This window comes from Akebia trifoliata, chromosome 7, assembly GCF_017979445.1.
Source record: "Akebia trifoliata isolate Shusen 1 chromosome 7, ASM1797944v1, whole genome shotgun sequence".
NCBI classification, from domain to species: domain Eukaryota; kingdom Viridiplantae; phylum Streptophyta; class Magnoliopsida; order Ranunculales; family Lardizabalaceae; genus Akebia; species Akebia trifoliata.
Genome location: NC_141381.1, coordinates 1997047 through 2017813, shown reverse-complemented (window position 1 = coordinate 2017813; position 20767 = coordinate 1997047). Strand labels below are relative to the sequence as shown.

Genomic DNA, 20767 nt, shown 5'->3' with positions numbered 1-20767 from the left:
AATATGGTGACTCTGTCTTACTTAAATACATGTTTGTTGCCTTTGTAGACAATGCCTTTGGATTTTGGGTAAAGAAAAAACTTTGGCAAACAGCAAGTCTGTTTGGGCAGATTTGGTCAGAGATGCGAAGGATCGTCAGTGCTTCTTTAACGCAGATGAAGATAAGGACTTGGCTAAAGCAATATTGCATGTCAAGAAAAAGCTTTATCAATTGGATGACTTACTTAAGGGAGATAGCATATTTTTCAAAAGTGAAAGGTGGAAGGTAAATTGTATATTATAGTTAGAGAGCTACTATTACCCCAACTTTTACTTATTACACGCCCATTTCTTAAATTATTTATCACACCCCAATTAAAGATTAAAACACACTATTCAGGCATTACAAAGATTTGGCTCTAACTTATTATCTCAACATTACAAAACATTATAACATTCATTCAAACAATTTCAGAAGTTTTTTGCAATTAGGATTATGTCCATATAAAATCCAAAATAAAAAAAAAGAAGTCAAAAAAATAAAAATAAAAATGAGAGAGCTTATGGCACCCCAACTTTTACTTATTCTCAACCATTCATTTATTTTTTTTATTTTTTTAATTGGTGTGTAATAAGTAAAAGTTGGGATGCCAATGACAGCTCTCTATAGTAAAACCTTTATCATTTGTTTCAATAGTGAGATTTGTTAGAATTTCTGCCCATAATTTGGTAGATCTATCTTTAATATAGATTTTGAGGTTTTGTCCTTTTTTTCCATATCAACAGGTTCTTTTCAGTGATGGTTTTAGGAAAACATTTAGAAGTTTGAAATCAATTGAGACAAAAAAGAAAGTTATTGATGCATTGCTAAGACTTTCAAGTGGCTGGCGCCCAAGGAAGAGGAATGTAGACACTAAGTGCGAAAGCTCCTCGCAGCTTGTGAAACAATTCAAGGTTGAAGGCTTGTATCTAATTTGTACAATTGACATAACGAAACAATCAATGTATACCCAAGTATTGAACGTTTGGGATATCTTACCATTGGAGGAGATACCAAAACTAATTAAGCGTTTGGATAACATCTTTGGGATGTGCACTAATGATTTTGTCAACCGCTGCAAGGAGAAACGTATTGAAGGGTATGTCCAATTATCCTTGTTATCATCAATCCTATGAAATAATAATAATAATAATAATATATGACAAGATTTTAATTCTCATATCATTCCGTTGTTTTGAGTTTTTCGAAATTCAAAACGGAATCGAAAAACTCACTTTATACATTAAATTTTAGGTTTTGTCCATAAAAATATATAAAATTAATTTGTTTAAAATAAAAAATTACATTTTTTTCACGTTGATGCATATTAGAAATGCTTTGAAACATTTTGAAACAAACATAGGAATATCAGACCATTACATATGATGCATATAAAATGTTGCAAAAGTCCTTTTATTTGATTGAAAGAATCTCAAAAGTTACAAATCTATTATTTGCTTTATCAAAATATTGCATTTGATATGTTTCGGGAAATATTATGAAACATTTGACTTTCATTAAATTTTGTTTTTCTGTAAGTGCTAATGTATTTTGTGAAGCATTTCAGAACATTGCGAGACATTTGAAATTTTGCAACGTTTTGTTCTTCTATGTCAAAAAAACTTAATGTTTGCCGATGTATTTTTAAACGCAATGGACCTTTAAATATGATAGGTGCTCTCCGCCATGCATTCCAATTTAGTGGTGGTTGGTGGAGGGTCAATGTTTTTCATCTTACCTCACATTATTGCTTACTAGTATATATATATTTTACTTATCATACAAGTGATATTTCCTCTTTTAATTTTGCACTTTTATGTTTCAAACATTTGTTTATTGTTCAACTCTTGATGTTTTATAATTTTAGACTTTTCTATAATGAAAAACATATAATTTAGTCTTTCATAAAATTTTACTCTGAAAATTCGAATCCTTGAAAGTGTTCTATTGGCTTGCTCATTCTTATTTCGATTCAGTATCTTTGGTACAAGGCTTTGTTGTTGTTCCATGGACCATTCCTTTCTTTTTGGAGTGTGCAGAGACTTGGAAGTACCAATGACTTGGTCCACCTCTATTATCCAATTTAAGAACCCTAGTAGAACTGAGGCTGACAATGATTCAAGTACTAATACATTTGATGGAAGAAGTTATGTTGAGAACTCAAAGGTGAGTGAGAGTCTATTATTGATGAAATTTTACTCCTTATCATCCGGTCTTGTGGGCCACTTACTCTCTGGACGTGATGGAAGAGAGATCAATCTTCCATTTGAAGTAACAGACCAAGAATTGGAAATAATTCTTTTTCCGAGAAGTACTTTTATCCGTGGAAGGTCTGGGACCGGGAAAACAACTGTTTTAACTAAGAAATTGATTCAAAAGGAACAATTACATTGTCTTTCTTCGGAAGGACTCCGTGAAGTTAAGAGTGACACAGGTATGGATGTTCCCAAGAGAAATGAGATTGTAGAGAGCAATGTAGAGACTACGCAAACCGTCTTACGACAAATGTTTGTCACTGTCAGCCCAAAACTATGTTCTGCTGTCAAAAACCACATTTCTCACTTGAAAAGGTTCGTAGATTACTTAAATATTTCAATCTATGTAAATTTTTTTTTTTGGTTGTAAATTATCATCTGTTAACTTAGGCTTTTGTTTTTGTTTTAATATGCTGTAGAGTTTTCTCTTATCTTAATTATGTTATTAGTTATATGACTAAAATCAATGGGGTGGCTAGAAATACTAATACATTGTGTAATGTTGTTTATATCCCCTCAAGGTTTCCCCTAAGCTTTCTCTTAGAAGTGTAATGCACTCTTTAAGCGTAAACCACTGTGCAATTTTTCCAAAAATAGGGAATTTCTATCCCAACCTTGGGGTCACACCTCCTTAGGATTAGAAGCTTATGTGGACCCAAGACTTGTACAATGATAGAATGTAAAAATTCCATTCCAAATATATAGCCCTCTTTATCTTATGATTTTTCAAAATATGATGCTTTGCAAATAAATTGGGAAACCAACTTATTTCTTTCATATTGGCAATAGTATCATAGCTTGGTCTTTGAAAATGCTTGTAACCCCAAGTTCATCAAATCTAAGCCCTAAATCATGTAGAATGTGTGCGGATTGCATTAGTGTCTTAGGTGTACAGTTGGTGTACTTGCACGGCCTCTTAGGTTATTTATTAGATTATCACCAAGTTACTGATATTATTAAAAACTAACTTACCTATATAAAAAAAAAATTTATTCTTTTGTGCATCATTTAGAAGAAAAACAGCCTATCATTGGATTGTGTTGATCATGCAATTAGATCAATTATTATTATTTTTTGAGATCTAAAATGGAATCCAGAAAATGGGATGGTCCATCATAGGCTAGATCAATTGTGTACTGGTTAAAATAATCACTTAAATAAATTTTCTTCCTAATTTTTTTTCTTTTATTATTATTTTTGGGTAATAATTATTTTAATATTCAAACTCCTTAGCATTCAGGTGGCTCATTTGAACTGACTATTTTTTGGGTAATGATTGTCATAGATCATCTAGAAAATTTATATTTAGAGTTCAAGTAATCCTTTCAGTTTATATTCACAAATTTCTTGTTTTATCCATTATTTTGTACAGCATTACCTGTGGGGGTGATTTTTCGGGGGAACACAAATCAGTTGATATGATTGATGACACAATTGAATTCAAGGATATCCCAGATCATTTCATTGATATTCCACCGAAGTCCTATCCACTTGTTATAACTTTTCAAAAGTTCTTGATGATGCTTGATGGAAGTATGAAGAATTCGTACTTTGATCGATTTCATGATGTAAGGAAACTTTCTCTTGTAAAAAGTGGAATTTCGAGTTCCATTACCTTACAAGCTTTCATAAGAACAAAGGAGGTTACTTACGACCGGTTTGATTCATCTTATTGGCCCCATTTCAACAGCCAAAAAACTAAGAAGCTTGATTCTTCAACAGTTTTTACTCAAATAATTTCTCATATAAAAGGTGGGTTAAAAGATGGTCAGATTTGTGATGGGAAACTGAGTCGGGAGGATTATCTTTTAGTATCTAAGGGTCGGGTATCCAATTTGGATAGGGAGCGAACAGAGATAATTTATGATATTTTTTTGGATTATGAGAAGAAGAAGCAAGAGAATGGTGATTTTGATTTGGCAGATTTAGTTATTGACCTTCATCGTCGACTAAGACTTGGAAGCTACATGGGTGAGGAAATGAATTTTGTCTATATTGATGAGGTTCAGGATCTTACCATGAGACAGATTGTTCTTTTCAAATATGTTTGCAGAAATTTTGATGAAGGTTTTGTTTTCTCGGGCGATACAACACAAACTATTGCTAGAGGGATAGATTTCAGATTCCAAGATATAAAATCTCTGTTCTACAAAGAGTTCCTCTTAGAATTTGGAAGTGATGCTAATGCTAATATGCAAGAGAAGGGTCAATTACGTGTTTCAGAAATTTTCCATTTAACCCAGAACTTTCGTACCCATACTGGTGTTCTTAAATTGTCACAGAGCGTTATTGATCTGCTGTACCGTTTCTTTCCACTTTCTATTGATGTTTTAAGCCCGGAAACAAGCCTCATCCATGGTGAGGCTCCAGTTCTACTAGAATCTGGGAATGATGAAAATGCGATCATAACAATATTTGGTAATAGTGTAAACATCTGTGGGAAGATGGTTGGTTTTGGAGCAGAGCAGGTTATTTTAGTACGTGATGATTGTGCAAAGAAGGAAATTGTTGACCATGTTGGGAATCAAGCCCTTGTTTTAACAATAGTTGAGTGCAAAGGCCTAGAGTTTCAGGTAAACAGTTATATGATTGATTTTTCATTTCAATGATATTTCTCATTGAAAGTTTATTCCTTACAGTAAGTGATATAATTGCGAGTTAGCTTCCCAAACTGAACATGTATTACTGATCTTGACTATCTAATGTCATCTTTTGGGTCGGCTAAAACGTACAAATGTCACACCGTTAGTCAAGAGTATGGGCCATCCAAGGGATGATGGCACACATATGTACTCGACCACTAATTGTACTACCATTTACATTATGTTTTAAGGTGTTACCTCAGTTCTTCTGCTATATGGTTTAACCAATTATTATAATTTTTCTTTTTGTTTTGTTTGTCCTCTTACTTTTTGTTACTTTGGCAGGATGTATTGTTGTACAACTTTTTTGGCACCTCTCCTTTGAAAAATCAATGGAGAATTATCTATGGGTATATGGAGGAGCAAGACATGCTTGACTCCAATGAAACAAGATTTCCGAAATTTAATCAGGCCAAACACAACATCCTCTGCTCTGAACTTAAGCAATTGTATGTAGCTATAACTCGTACAAGGCAAAGGTTATGGATTTGTGAGAATACAATGGATTTTTCAAAGCCTATGTTTGATTATTGGAAGAAGTTGTGCCTTGTCCAAGTTAGACTACTTGATGAGTCACTTGCACAGGCAATGCAAGTTGAAAGTAGTAAAGACGAGTGGAGTTCACGTGGTATCAAGGTTCAAACTAGGATCATTTATCTTTTCTATTTCTTACTTATATTTTCCGGACTAATTTTTTTGTTGAGTAATAATTGCACTAGAAAGCACTTAAGGGAAATCACTCACATTCAAAGTGCTCATCTTATTAGTTTTCCATTCTACTTAATCACTTGAGCCAATATTTGGTTGAGAACTTCTGACTCATTTAATGGCTTCTCTTACTTATTTAACTTTTGGGCAGTTATTCAATGAGGGTAACTTTGAGACCGCCACTTTGTGCTTTGAAAGAGCTAAAGACTTGTACCGGGAGAAATGGGCACGGGGTGCTAGCCTTCAAGCTTCTGCCGATCGTATGCATGGTTCTAATTCTGAATCAGCTCGTGTTGCTCTTACAGAGGCTGCAAATATTTTTGAAGCAATTGGCAAGGTTGATAACGCTGCCAAATGTTTTATTGAGTTAAAAGAATATAAAAGGGCAGGTCTGGACTATTTTCTCTCTATAATTTTAAGTAATATACTTCTTAGTTTTTCCATATATTTTATTTAACTTCTATTTAATGTTTTGGGGTTTCAGTGATCTTTTTATATATAAAAAAGTCCTTAAAAGCTTGAAATTCTGACTACTTGCTTAAGTTTCAGTCTAGCTGTAGTTGGAAAGTTTCAGTGGGGTTTGATTACTTGCAGATTTGCAACACCATTCATTTTAGTGCTCTTATATAGTATGCAGTAGAATGATCTCACAATAAGAAAATTTTCATTTTTTTCATTTTTATTGACCTGATAAGTTTGAAGATGAACTTAGATTTCCACACAAGCATGAACTTCTTCCTACGTCACTTTACGAACTATTACTAAGGAAATTCTTTTTTAGTAGCAACTAGTATTTCATTGGTGTAAGTTTCTGAGAAAGAGTTGCTCATTGATTTGTCTTATCTTGAATGAAAGATTCCATAAAAATATATAGAGGAGTTGGCTGCAATGGGCAAGTCCTAAGATTAGGAACTAATCAAGCTAATAGAGGAAAGAATCCTCCACTAATCTAGGAAATAAAATAACTATGAGATTTGGTAATATACAGTCAAAATCTCCTTATTAAGATATTCATAAAATATTAGATATAATCCCTAAAAATCCTAACTAACATTGACTGAGAATTCCACACTCCCCCTCAAGTTGGATTGTGAATGTTGTACATGTCCAGCTTGTGACTCAGTTTTTCAAAGTTAGGTCTTGGAAGCGCTTTAGTAAGTATGTCTATAGTTTGTGACCTTGTAGGAGTGTAAACCAGCTGCACCACTACATTCTCAATTTTCTCTGAGATGAAGTGCCAATCTATTTCAATGTGTTTCATCATATCATGATGTACAGGGTTCTTTGCAATGCTTATGGCAGCTTGGTTATCACAAAACATGTTGATGGACTTCTCAACTGCTACTCTCAGCTCACTAAGTAATCTTTGTATCCACATTCCTTCATAAATACCAAGAGCTAAGGCTCTAAATTCAACCTTTGCGTTGCTTCCTGAGACTACGAACTGTTTCTTACTTCTCCATGTCACGAGATTTCCCCAAACATAAGAACAATACCCTGATGTCGATCTCCCATCTAACACATCTCCCGCCCAATCTGCATCTAAGAAGACTTCAACATCTCTCTTATCATTCTTCTTGTATAACAAACCTCTTCCTGGAGTCATCTTAAGATACCTCAAGATCCTATTCACAACTTCCATGTGTTTTTCTATTGGGTTGTTCATAAACTGGATTACAACACTAGTAGAAAAGCCAATATCAGGTCAAGTGTGTGAGAGGTAGATAAGTCAGCCAACTAGTCTCAAATATCTCCCCCTGTCTACTGGTGCACTTTCCTTCTTAGTTCCTATATTCTTGGTAGAATCCATTGGAGTGTCTACAGGTTTACATCCAAGCATACCTATCTCGTTAAGCAAATCCAGAATATATTTACGTTGGGAGACAATTATACCTATCTTCGATCGTGCCACCTCCATGCCAAGAAAGTATCTAAGGTTTCCGAGGTCCTTGATTTCAAATACCCTAGCTAAAAGCATCTTTAGACTCAGAGTAGATTTGAGAGTTTTAGGATTAGGGTTTTTGTGGAGAAGAAGAAAAGAGATGAAGAGAGAGTTGTTTTATTCTCTCTCTCACTCATATATATATTAACATCATAAGAGTGTTACAAATAACAAAAGAACCCTTGGAAGATTTGAAATAACAAAGAAACCCTTATAAGAATTTCTACACTCCCCCTCAAGTTAGTGCATATATATTTTTCATGCCCAACTTGTCAATAATGCTATGAAAATGTAAACTACCCAGCCCTTTAGTAAGGATGTCAACCAACTGATCTTCAGTTTGCATGAATGGAGTACAAATGTGTCCAGACTACAACTTTTCTTTGATGAAGTGCCTATCTACCTCAATGTGTTTAGTTCTATCGTGTTGAACTGGGTTATGAGCAATACTAATGGCTGCCTTATTGTCACAATACAAATTCATCGGCCCATGAATAGGAAAGTTCAATTCGATTAAGAGGATTTGAAGCCATAGAAGTTTGCACACCCCATGAGCCATAGACTTAAACTCAGCTTTTGCACTGGATCTTGAAACCACTGTCTATTTTTTACTTCTCCAAGAAACAAGATTACCCCCAACAATGCGCAATATCCAGAGGTGGAACAACGATCTGACACTGATCCTGCCCAATCTGCATCTACGTAGGCTTCAACACGCAAACTACCATGACAAGCATATAATAAACCTTGTCCAGGAGTGGATTTTAAGTACCTTAAGATTCTATAAGCAGCATCTAAATGAGTTGTAGTTAGTGTATGCATAAACTGGCTTACCACACTAACTGCATAAGCAATATCTGGGCGGGTTAAGGTAAGATAAATAAGCCGGCCCACAAGTCTCTGATATCTCTTAACACCAATGCAGGGTTCACCATTAAACTCACGAAGCCTATGGTTTGACTCAATGGGAGTATCACAAGGCTTGCAACCCATCATACATGTCTCATGAAGGAGATCCATAACATACTTCCGCTGCGAGATGAAAATACCCTTCTTTGATCTAGCAACTTCAATCCCAAGAAAGTATTTCAATTGACCCAAGTCCTTAATCTCAAACTCCTTTGTTAACTGGTATTTTAATTTTTTCATTTCATCATAGTTATTACCAGTCACTACAATGTCATCAACATAGACTATGAGAGCAGTAATTTTCTCATTGGAATGTTTAATGAATAATGTATGGTCAGCTTGACTCTGCTTGTAACCATACCTCACCATGGCACAATGAAACTTTCAAACCATGCTCTAGGAGACTGTTTCAAGCCATATAACGCCTTTTTTAGTCTACACACTTTCCCTTCACTAGCTGGACATTTAAAACCAGGAGGAGGTATCATATACACTTTTTCTTCCAAGTCACCATGCAGAAAAGCATTCTTCACATCAAATTGTAGCAATGGCCAATCTTGATTGGCTGTAAGGGATAACAACACTCTAATAGAGTTCATTTTTGCTACTGGAGCAAATGTTTCGCAGTAGTCAATGCCATAAGTTTGAGTGTAACCCTTGGCGACAAGTCTGGCTTTATACCTATCCAGTGATCCATCTGGGCGATGCTTCACAGTAAAGATCCATTTACATCCCACTGGTTTCTTTCCTCTAGGAAGAATAACCATATCCCAAGTATTATTCTTCTCAAGGGCCTGCATTTCCTCCTCCATTGCATTTTTCCAACTTGGTTGAGACAAGGCATCAACAACACTACGAGGAACAGATATTGAGGACAAAGCAATAGCAAAAGCACGATAGGAGGAAGACAAAACATCATATGAAACAAAATTGGAGATAGGATGTCGAGTACATGATCGAACACCTTTTCTAATTGCAATGGGAAGATTAGAATTATCAACTTCAGGAGCAGGGATATTACCTTTGACCGATGGATTTGGGGAGGATTCTTCGTTGGCCTCATGAGGACTCTCTTTAGTGCCTTTGTCACGTCGAGAATACGTAAGTAATTCTTTCTCTTCTTGTATAATAGGAATCTCTCCCTGGCCATTATTATTGCCAACTTGTAATTTTTTCTCTTGTATAATAGGAATCTCCCCCTGGCCATCATCACCACTATTATGACCACTATCAACATTGTTAGAGGGAAGAGGAAGAAGAAGAGGACAAGACAACAACTCTTGGGGAAAAAACATGTCTCTACTTTCATTTGTCTCCCCCTGGAGAGATGTGTTCCAAAAGAAATAAAAGGAGGTAGACTCAAAAAATGTTACATCCATAGATACAAAATATTTACGAGAAGGGGGATGATAACATTTATAACTCTTTTGATTAGAAGGATACCCAAGAAAGACACATTTAATGGCTTTAGGGTCAAGTTTGGTGCGGTCAGCTCGAGAGACATGAACAAAACACACACACCAAAAGACTTTGGGGGGAATGAGAAACACCTTATCAGGAGAAGACAAAACCTCAATGGGAATTTTAAATCCCAAGACACGCGAAGGCATGCGATTAATAAGAAACGTAGCAGTTAAGAGAGCATCCGACCAAAACACTTTCGGTACATTCATAGTAAATAAGAGAACTCTAGTAACTTCCAATAAGTGACGATTTTTTCTCTCAGTCACGCCATTTTGTTAAGGAATACTTACACAAGTGGTTTGGTGAATGATACCATGCTCACTAAAAAATGAAGCAAGACCATCAGACATGTATTTTCCACCATTATCAAATCTAAGGACTTTAATTTTTACACAAAATTGTGTTTCAATCATTTTGTGAAAGAGTTTAAATACAGAATACACATCACTTTTAGCTTTGAATAAGTAAACCCAAGTAACCCGAGAAAAATCATCCACAAATGTAACGAAATAACGAAAATCACGTAATGAGGTAACTGGGGAAGGTCCCCACACATCAAAATGAACAAGAGAAAAAGGTGAACTGCTTTTGTTACCACTAGCAGGATAAGAGGTTCGACAATGTTTAGTAAATTCACACATCTCACACTGAAGATCTAACATAGAAATAGAACAAAATAACTGAGGAAACAATCGTTTAAGTAACAAAAAAGAGGGATGGCCAAGGCGCCTATGCCACTGTAATTGTCAATTGTACTGAATACCTCTCATTGTGAGGGTTCCTCATATTATATAGAAACTGTTGGGCTGATTACAAGGCTGAATGTCAACAATTACAAAAATCAAGGAGAGACTAAATAAGGAAACTATAATCTTCCTACTAATTACAAGATATCTACAGCTATAATACAAAATCATGCTATAACTAGAGAGACTAATTATGGCTAAATATATATGTTGTATCTGATTGACAGATATCTACAGCCATAATACAAAATCATGCTATAACTAGAGAGAGTAATTCTAGCTAAATATATATGTTGTATCTTACTGACATCCCCCCTCAAATTGATGTTGGGCAATCAAGAAGCATCAATTTGGCCACAAGGAACTGATGGCGTTGTCGTGTCATGGCCTTTGTAAACACATCAGCTATCTGGAGATTAGTGGAAACATGAGGAAGAAAAATAACACGAGTGTCCAAGGCTTCTCGAATAGAATGACAATCCACCTCAATATGCTTCGTACGCTCATGATAAACGGGATTAACAGCTATCTGAATAGCACTCGTGTTATCAACATGAAGAAGAGTAGGATCAGATTGAGAAAAATCAAGCTCAGCCAGAAGCCCACGAAGCCAGACAATCTCAGAACAAGCAGCAGACGTTGCACGGTATTCAGATTCAGTAGAAGATTTAGAAATGCGAGCTTGTTTCTTACTTTTCCAAGAGATTAAAGAATCACCAAGGAACATGCACCAACCCATGACAGACCGCCGAGTATCAGGACATCCGGCCCAATCTGCATCACTATAAGCAACAAGGCGAAGAGAAGAGCCAGTTGGAAAGAACAATCCACGACCAGGTGACCCTCGAAGATATCGAATGATACGACGCACGACAGCTAAATGTAGATGACGTGGAGTCTGCATAAATTGGCTAACTTGCTGTACATCGAAGGAAATATCAGGCCGAGTAATAGTCAGATAGTTCAAGCTGCCTACCAATTGTCGAAACATAGTAAGATCAGAAAGAAGATCGCCCTCCTCACTACGATATTTCACATTGACCTCCATAGGAGTATCCACCGAAGAAGAATCCTGAAGACCAGCCAGGCTAATCAAATCCTGGGTATATTTGTGTTGATTCAAGAATATACCCGAAGAATCAGTGTGCACTTCCAACCCCAAAAAGTACTTAAGAGGACCAAGATCCTTCATATGAAAAGAAGCCTGAAGATGTTGTTGGAGGTGAGTAATCAAGGTAGAGTCACTACCAGTAATGACAATATCATCCACATACACAAGTAAAAGAACGAGACCAGTCGGTGTCTTGCAAAGAAACAAAGAGGAGTCATATTGGCTTTGGACAAAGGAGAATTGAAGCAGAGTAGACCTGAACTTGTCAAACCATGCCCGGGGAGCTTGTTTTAAGCTATAGAGAGACCGCTTTAACTTACACATAGTGGAAGACGAAGAAGAAAACAAGCCTGGAGGAGGAGTCATGTAAATATCCTCTTTGAGATCACCATGAAGAAAAGCATTTTTGACGTCCATCTGGTGAAGTGGCCAACTTTGGGAAGCGGCAATAGAAATAACTATACGCACTGTAGTCATCTTCGCCACCGGAGCAAATGTCTCATCATAGTCCACCCCATATTTTTGTTAATTCCCAAGGGTAACTAATCATGCCTTATATCGGTCCAAAGTCCCATCAGAACGGAGCTTAATCGAGTAAACCCATTTACAACCAATAGCTTTAACATTAGAGGGGCAAGGAACCATGTCCCATGTATGATTGTCTTGGAAAGCCCGAAGTTCCTCATCCATCGCTTTCCGCCAACATTCATGTTTAACAGCCTCAGAAAAGCATGTAGGGATGGGAATAGAAGTCAAAGTAGCATTAAAACCATACTAATCAGGGGGATGTGATACTCGGGCAGATCGTCGAGGAGTAGGATCGGGAGGCATGTCAGGCTCGGGAGAACTTATCAAAACTGTCTTAGATGGCGGGTCAATCTCAGGAAAAGTCGTCGAAGCCGTCTCAGATAAAGGGTCAGTTTCGGGAAGGGGTAAAGTTGGTAGACGTCGAGTATACACCATTCCAGGTTTGAAACGTTCAGGGGAAGGAGTCAATTCATCAAAACAAGGTAGAATACTAATCTCAGGCAATGACTCAACATGTGTAGAAAAAAAAACATTGATTCTCAAAGAAAACAACATTACAAGATATACGAAATTTGTTAGAACAAGGATCATAGCAAACATAACCTTTGTGGGAAATACTATAACCCATAAAGGCACATTTAACAGACTGAGCAGAAAGTTTGTGACGTTCATGAGGAGGTAAATGAACAAAGCAAACACATCCAAAAGTATGCAGATTAAAATAGCTAGGGTGCTGATGATACAAACGATAATATGGAGAATCATAATTCAAGACCTGAGAGGGTAGTCTATTAATTAAGTAAACTGCAGTAGATAATGCCTCAACCCAGAATTTAGAAGAAACAGAGGACTCGAGCAATAAGGTGCGAACAACGTCCAAGAGATGTCCGTTCTTTCGTTCTGCCACACCATTTTGCTGAGGGGTATACGGACAAGAGCACTGAGAAACAATTCCTTTGTGGTTTAGGAAATCATGAAACTCGTGGGACATGTACTCTCCACCAGAATCAAACCTCAAAATCTTAATACTTGTAGAAAATTGGGTCTCAATATATGCTACAAAGGTCGAAAAATAGACAAGACCTCAAATTTGGACCGAAGAAAATAGACCCAAGTATATCGACTAAAATCATCTATGAATGTTACAAAATATTTATATCGAGCATGAGAAATTACAGGAGAAATGCCCCATACATCACTATGCACAATATCAAAGCATTTTGCAGTACGACTACTATGAGGAGGGAACGAAAGAGTCTTACTCTTACCAAGTTTGCATATAGAACAGTCAAATGACAGATTTTTAGAAACTTGTTCTTTATTGCCTAATAAACCAGAGTTTAACATATGAGACAGAATAACAGAGTTTGGATTACCCAAACGTTTGTGCCATACTTCACTTTGAGTGTTAACTGTCATACAAGCTAAAGATAAATAACTAGGAGTTAAAAAGTGCAATGGGATTAGTCTGCCAACTTTAGGTCCCTTCGCGAGTATCTTCCCCGACACCTAATCCTGCACAAGACAACCATCACGAGAGAAATGGACATCACAGTTGTTATCAACTAATTGGCCAACTGAAATAAGACTAGTAGAAAGTCCAGGAGACGCATAAACATCTTTGAAAGAAGGATTAATATCTCCTACTTTATTAATAGCTAAATGACTCCCATTAGCTATCTGAATATGGGATGAACCATGATATGGACGAACATTGCAAAGTGTATCAGACGATCCGGTCATATGATTGGATGCAGCACAATCTAAAAGCCAAGATTTAGACGAAGTATTACTATTACCTTGGAGCCCTAAGGCAGAAAAGGCTGACACAATCATCTGCTAGACCATTTCAGGAGTAAGAACAGATGGTCCAGCTATAGAAGAAGAGGCTAAGGACATCTCTGGAGCAGATGAGGTGTTCACTACAGCTTGATAAGCGTTAGCTTGACGATTCTGAGGTCGAGTGGGACATTCTTTGATAAAATGGCCATGTTTCTTACAATAGTTGCAAGATTTCTTTGCACAGTTAGCAGCAATATGACCATACTCCTTGCAGCTGAAACACTGGACTTTGCGCATGTCCTTCCCTTTCCCATAGGCTGTATAGGCTACTGGATTTGGATTGGAGATTCTGGAATCATGTTGGAACGTAACTTGAGTGAGAAGACGCTGCTCCTCGTGAAGTAATTCTGTAAAACAAACATCCAAGGATGGTGGAGGATCACGGTTCATTAAATTTGAGCGAGTAACCTCAAATTCAGGGCGCAATTTCATCAGGAATTGATCTCTTTTGCTCTGCTCATGAACAACCTGAACCGCAAAGAGAGATGCAACAGGTACCTTCGCATAAACCATATCAGAAAATTCTCCCCACAAATTCTGAAAACCAAAAAAATACTCCTGAATAAAGAGATTGCCTTGACTGTAACCAGCAATCTCATATTCCAATTGAAAACGGCGTGCGGTATTATCTTGGTGATAAACCTTTAGCAAATACTCCCACATGGTCTTCGCAGTCTTATAAGGCTTTAGATTGAGCACAATAAGAGGATCGACAGACCCCAAGATCCAAGACATCACACGTACATCCTTGACGGTCCACTTAGCCAGCTCCCTAGGCTCCGTAGGGGCTAGATCACTACCGTCGATATGGCCCCACAACTCTTTCCCCGTAACAAACAATTGAAACTGGAATTCCCAAGTAGAATAATTGTTTCCAGTAAAACGGACCCCGAAAGATTCACTAGAAGACATGATGAAACCAATATAACAACAACACCAACTTGAAATCAAAATAAACACCCGAAACCACTAGGATCAGAAATTGTAAAACCTGATAAAAAAAGTAACAGCCCCAAATCCACCAGATTTGTTGGACAGCAAGCCCAAGTCCACCACCAAACAGCAACCTTTAGAGCCCAAAATCACGAGTCAGCAAGCCAAACAGCACCAAACAACAGTACTCCAGCATAAAACCCACCAGATTTGTTGGACAGCAAGCCCAAGTCCACCAAACAGCAACCTTTAGAGCCCAAAATCACTAGTCAGCAACCCAAACAGCACCAAACAACAGTACTCCAGCACCAACCGATCCACTCCAACACTGTTCTACTAAGAAATAGCAACCCAAAACCTGCCAACAACCACCACAGACTGCACAGAACTTGTCGACAGCCACCACAAAATTTTCACAATCTCTAAAGAATCTGTCGATAGTCACTAATCACCACAAAAGAGTAGTTTCCAGCAAGAAAGAAACTCTCTGCCCTAAAAAAATTGAAACCTAGAACAATCTTAATTTAGATGATTTAGGCTCTGATACCATGTCAATTGTACTGAATACCTCTCATTGTGAGGGTTCCTCATATTATATAGAAACTATTGGGCTGATTACAAGGCTAAATGTCAGCAATTACAAAAATCAAGGAGAGACTAAATAAGGAAACTATAATCTTCCTACTAATTACAAGATATCTACAGCTATAATACAAAATCATGCTATAACTAGAGAGACTAATTATGGCTAAATATATATGTTGTATCCGATTGACAGATATCGACAGCCATAATACAAAATCATGCTATAACTAGAGAGAGTAATTCTAGCTAAATATATATGCTGTATCTTACTGATAGTAATAACTCCTCAAACCAAAGCCAACTCCGAACAGTAGATGGAAGCTTCTAGACTAAGGTAGCAACCCGTGATGGGGGATCCAAAAAATAAAGTCCTCCTTCCTCATGCCCCGTACCAATCATCCTCCTCGTATCCAAGTCCTGGAAAACACAATGAAAAGGAAAAAAAAGTGACACTACAATTTAATGATTTCGTGATATGACTCACAGAAAGGAGGTTTAAAGCAAAATTAGGAACATGAAGAACAGATGATAAGGTCATAGATGGATGAGCAATAACACTACTCTTGCCAGCTATAGAAGAATAAGAACCATCGGCAACTTTTACTTTGTCCCTACCAGAACATATATGATAGGATGAAAAAAATGAAAACATACCAGTGATATGATCCGATGCCCCTGAATCAATAACCCAAGAACTGTTAGGAGCGGAAACTGAAGCACTGAAGGCCGAGGCCGAAGTACCTGAGTAAGCGATCGCAGATGTAGAAGCCGTACTAGGAGGCTCCAATTGAGCCATAAAACGCCAAAAAGCCTCAATCTCACCTCGAGAGAGGTTAGTACTATCAGATGCCGGTGTTAGAGTTGGAGTAGGCTCTAATGTCTCCATGGAAGTAATAGAAAGAGCACTTGAACCCCTTCCACTATTGTAACGACTACCTCCTCGGCCAACGGCAAATGAACCTCTATGTGATGGACGGCCATGAAGATCCCAACAAGTATCCTTAGTATGGCGAGTATGACCACAATTGTCACATTTCAACTTATCTTTATCATCAACAGTTGTCCCTGAACGACCACCGCCTCGAGCACGACTACTATTGCGACCTCCTCTTTGGGACATCAAGGCTAAGGCTGATCTCTCATGAATGGTAGGTTGGAGCATAACATTACGACGACACTCCTCACGATGCAAATAGGAATATACTGTAGTTAATGATGGAAGAGGCTCCTTTCCTAGAATTTGAACCCTGACTTGTTCGTACTCGGAGTTTAAACCAGCAAGTAACTCAAATACACGATTTTCTTCAACCAACTTCTTATACGCAATAGCATCGATAGAATAATGGGCCCGAAATGTCTGATAATGATCCAACTCTTCCCATAGATGTCGGAGAGTAGAATAATATGTAGACAAGGACTTATCACCTTGCCTCATCTGCCAAATACTATGGCGCAACTCATACACACGAGCTGTATTGCCTACTTCTGAATATGTCTTTGTAACTGCATCCCATATTTTCTTTGCGGTTTGTAAAAATAAGTAATTACTGCTAATGTCGGGTTGCATAAAATGGAGTAACCAAGACATAACAATAGCATTCTCTGCATCCCATCTGTCAAAGGTTGGATCTTTAGAATCAGGAATTGGTAACCTACCGGTCAAATATCCCATTTTAACTTTTCCTTTAATGCATAGTATGGCCGATTTAGACCAAGCAAGGAAATTCTGGCCATCTAGCTTCACCATAGTGATCTGAAGATTAGAAGCAATACTTTGAGTATTACTAATACTCCCTTCACCATTTAAAGACACATTCGAAGACTGACTAACCTCAGACATTGTAAAGAAACTTTTGAAAAAAAAAACAACACCACCTTGTGAGCACGAAATACACTCCACTAGATATCCGAAGTTGATGTACACTTCACCCGATGGAGAAACACACTTATTATCCTCTTTAACAACACATGGCAAGCATTAGAATATGGAGAACAAGCCAATCCATATCAGAAAATACCACAAGAGATCAGATTTGCATAAAAAACACTATTTTCAGCACACAAAAAAAAACAAAAAAGGTGTCCAAAGAAAGGATCACCGAAGCTTCAATATTTGATCAATCGATCAACGGCCACCACCATTAGATTCCTCATAAAAAATGACCAAACTACTCATGTCCAAACTCAGAAAAAAGTAATCGAAATGAACAAACGGAGAGAAAATGACAGATCCTGAATTTCCGTCATTTTTGTTGATTTTTCATTAAAAACATCATAACTTGCTCAAAACAACTCCAAATCACATGAAACTTATTCCTAAAATTCTCTAAAATCATCATCTCTTAAAAACAATCAGAAAAGGTCAATATATCCGACGAAACAGCGTCAGATGACGTCAGTACGTCGGCTGCTGACGTCATCAGACGCAACAAGTAAGAAAGTCTTCTTGTCTCTCTCCTTTTTCTTTAAATTTGTATCTAAGGTCCTTATTGATCTTGAGCTCTGATACCAAGTAGATTTGAGAGTTTTAGGATTAGGGTTTTTGTGGAGAAGAAGAAAAGAGATGAAGAGAGAGTTGTTTTATTCTCTCTCTCACTCATATATATATTAACATCATAAGAGTGTTACAAATAACAAAAGAACCCTTGGAAGATTAGAAATAACCAAGAAACTCTTATAAGAATTTCTACACTCAGGAGTTCTTCGTGGTCACTTGTTAGGATGATGTCATCGACATATACAATCAACACTGCTATTTTCCTTTCTGGAGAAAATTTCACAAATAATGTATGATCTGCCTGACATTAACTGTACCCATGCCTAATCACTGACTTTGCAAACCTGTCAAGCCATGCTCGTGGAGATTGAGTCCATACAGAGATTTTTTAAGTTTGCACACTTTATTGTTGTTGAAGGAAGTTTCTAATCCCGGAGGTATCTCCATATACACTTCTTCATCCAAGTCACCATTCAGGAATGCATTCTTGACATCCAGTTGATGCAAGGGTCAATCTTGATTTGCTGCACGGGAGAGGAGAACTCTGATAGTGTTGAGTTCGGCCACTGGAGCAAATGTTTCTTGGTAATCTATTCCATAAGATTGTAAAGCCCTTAGCAACAAAACGGGCTTTAAATCTCTCAATACTTCCATTGGCCTTATGTTTGATTTGTAAGATCCACTTACAACCAACTGGTTTCTTCCCAGGGAAGTTCTGAGATTACCCATGTGTCATTTTTCTCCAAAGCTCCAATTTCTTCTCTTACAGCTTTTCTCCACAATGGGTTTTTGAGAGCTTCCTGAATAGAGTTAGGTACCTATACATTGTCAAGAGCAGAAATAAATGATGATAGGAAGGTGTCAAGCCATCATATGAAATAAATCTGCAAATAGGATGATTTGTGAATGTTCTAACACCTTTTCTTAAAGCAATTGGAATATTTGAATCATTAATAGTAGGAACAACAATTTCAAGATCAACAGTACCCTTACCTGAGTAAATTTCAATTGGTTTTGGATCTGGTTCAGATTCTTGGTCATATGTGAGAGGTGTTGTGTGCTCTCTCTCCCTCTCCCTCTCAGATTTCTTCTTCTTCCTAACATAGGCACGAAGCTCATCATTTGCAATATGTAGTGATGGAAGATGACTCTCGGATTGGTGAACTGGTGATTGAGGCTCGGATTGGTGGACTAGTGATTAAGGTGGCACATTGATTTCAGGATTTGGGGGATGGTTGATTTCTAGATAAGTGATTGAAACAGGTTGTGGTAGCTGTGAGGAGTCCCCGGGCTGAAGAGTATGGTCTGGATTGGTTCCAATACCATGAATAGTATCTCAAAATTGATATTCCTTGATGTTCTCCCCCTAAATATCAGATTTGAGGTAGTAGGATTAATGTTCAAAGAATGTCATATCCATTGAGTTTTACACCTTTCTAATTATAGGAGAGTAGCACTTATAACCCTTTTGATTTTGGGAGTATCTGAGAAATATACATTTGATGGATTTAGGGTCTAATTTGCTACGATGTTGTTGATGTATGTGAACAAAGACTGAGTACTCGAATATTTTAGGAGGAAGTAAGGAGATGATTTTGGTATGTGGGAAGGAGTTAAGGAGAACTTGACAAGGAGTTTGGAACTTTAGAACTCTGGAGGGCATTCTATTGATAAGATATGCAACTGTAAGGACTGCTTCTCACCGAAATTGTTTTGGAACGTGAGTAGAGAACATAAAAGACTGTGCTACTTCTAACAAATGTCTGTTTTTTTCTCCCTGCAACCCCATTTTGTTGGGGAGTGTCAACACAGGAACTCAAGTGAACTATGCCCTGACTCAAGAGATAGGTACTGAAGATAGATTTGAAGTATTCTCTGGCATTATTAGTTTTTAGGACTTGGATTTTGGTTTGGAATTGAGTTTGTATCATGGAGTTGAAATTTTGAAAAATTTGGCCAACTTTAAAATTTTCTTTCATAAGAAATATCCATGTCAATCTAGTGTGATCATTAACAAAAGATACAAACCAACGTGTTCCTGTCATATTTTTAATTCTTGAAGGGCCCCACACATCACTATGAATCATGGAAAATGAATAATGGTTCCAAGTATGTTTGGCAAATTGACAAATTTCACAACTGAAAATTTTTGAACTTTTATTGATAAACAAATAAGGAAATAATTTTTCAAGGTACATGAAATTTGGATGACATAGGCGATAGTGCCATAACATAATCTCACTATCTTTATTGACATTGGAATTTAAAACTAACCGACTCTTCAAGGACACACAACTTGCATTTAGAGTTTGTTTTCTTGGAAGAGAATCGTCTTTGAGAAGATAGAATCTATAACACAACTCAGCACTGCCAATCGTCCTCCTCGAATCCAATTCCTGAAATTCACATAAATTTGGGAAAAACTTAGTGACGCAGTCAAAATCACGAGTCAATTTACTAATTGAGAGTAAATTACAGTCCAAATTAGGGACATGGAGAACAGAGTTTAGATTCAGGTCTTTTGTAACCCTGATTGAACTAGTTCCTACAACTTTGGAGAAAGATCCATCAGCTATTCGGACTGTG

General features: G+C 37.2%; 1 protein-coding gene across 4 annotated transcripts in view; it reads left to right on the top strand.

Moving 5' to 3' along the window:
• LOC147397932 (uncharacterized) overlaps window positions 1-20767 on the top strand; it is a 58741-nt gene that overhangs the window by 32758 nt on the left and 5216 nt on the right. For 2 of the 4 annotated variants that reach the window (XM_086447017.1, XM_086447018.1), the window contains exons 6-11: window positions 49-265; window positions 766-1118; window positions 2059-2589; window positions 3647-4847; window positions 5202-5552; window positions 5776-6013. The exons of the other annotated variants lie outside the window; for them this stretch is intronic. In XM_086447017.1, coding sequence (XP_086303143.1) covers window positions 49-265; window positions 766-1118; window positions 2059-2589; window positions 3647-4847; window positions 5202-5552; window positions 5776-6013 — 2891 coding nt within the window. The remainder of the gene's footprint in view (window positions 1-48; window positions 266-765; window positions 1119-2058; window positions 2590-3646; window positions 4848-5201; window positions 5553-5775; window positions 6014-20767) is intronic. 4 annotated transcript variants of the gene reach the window in all.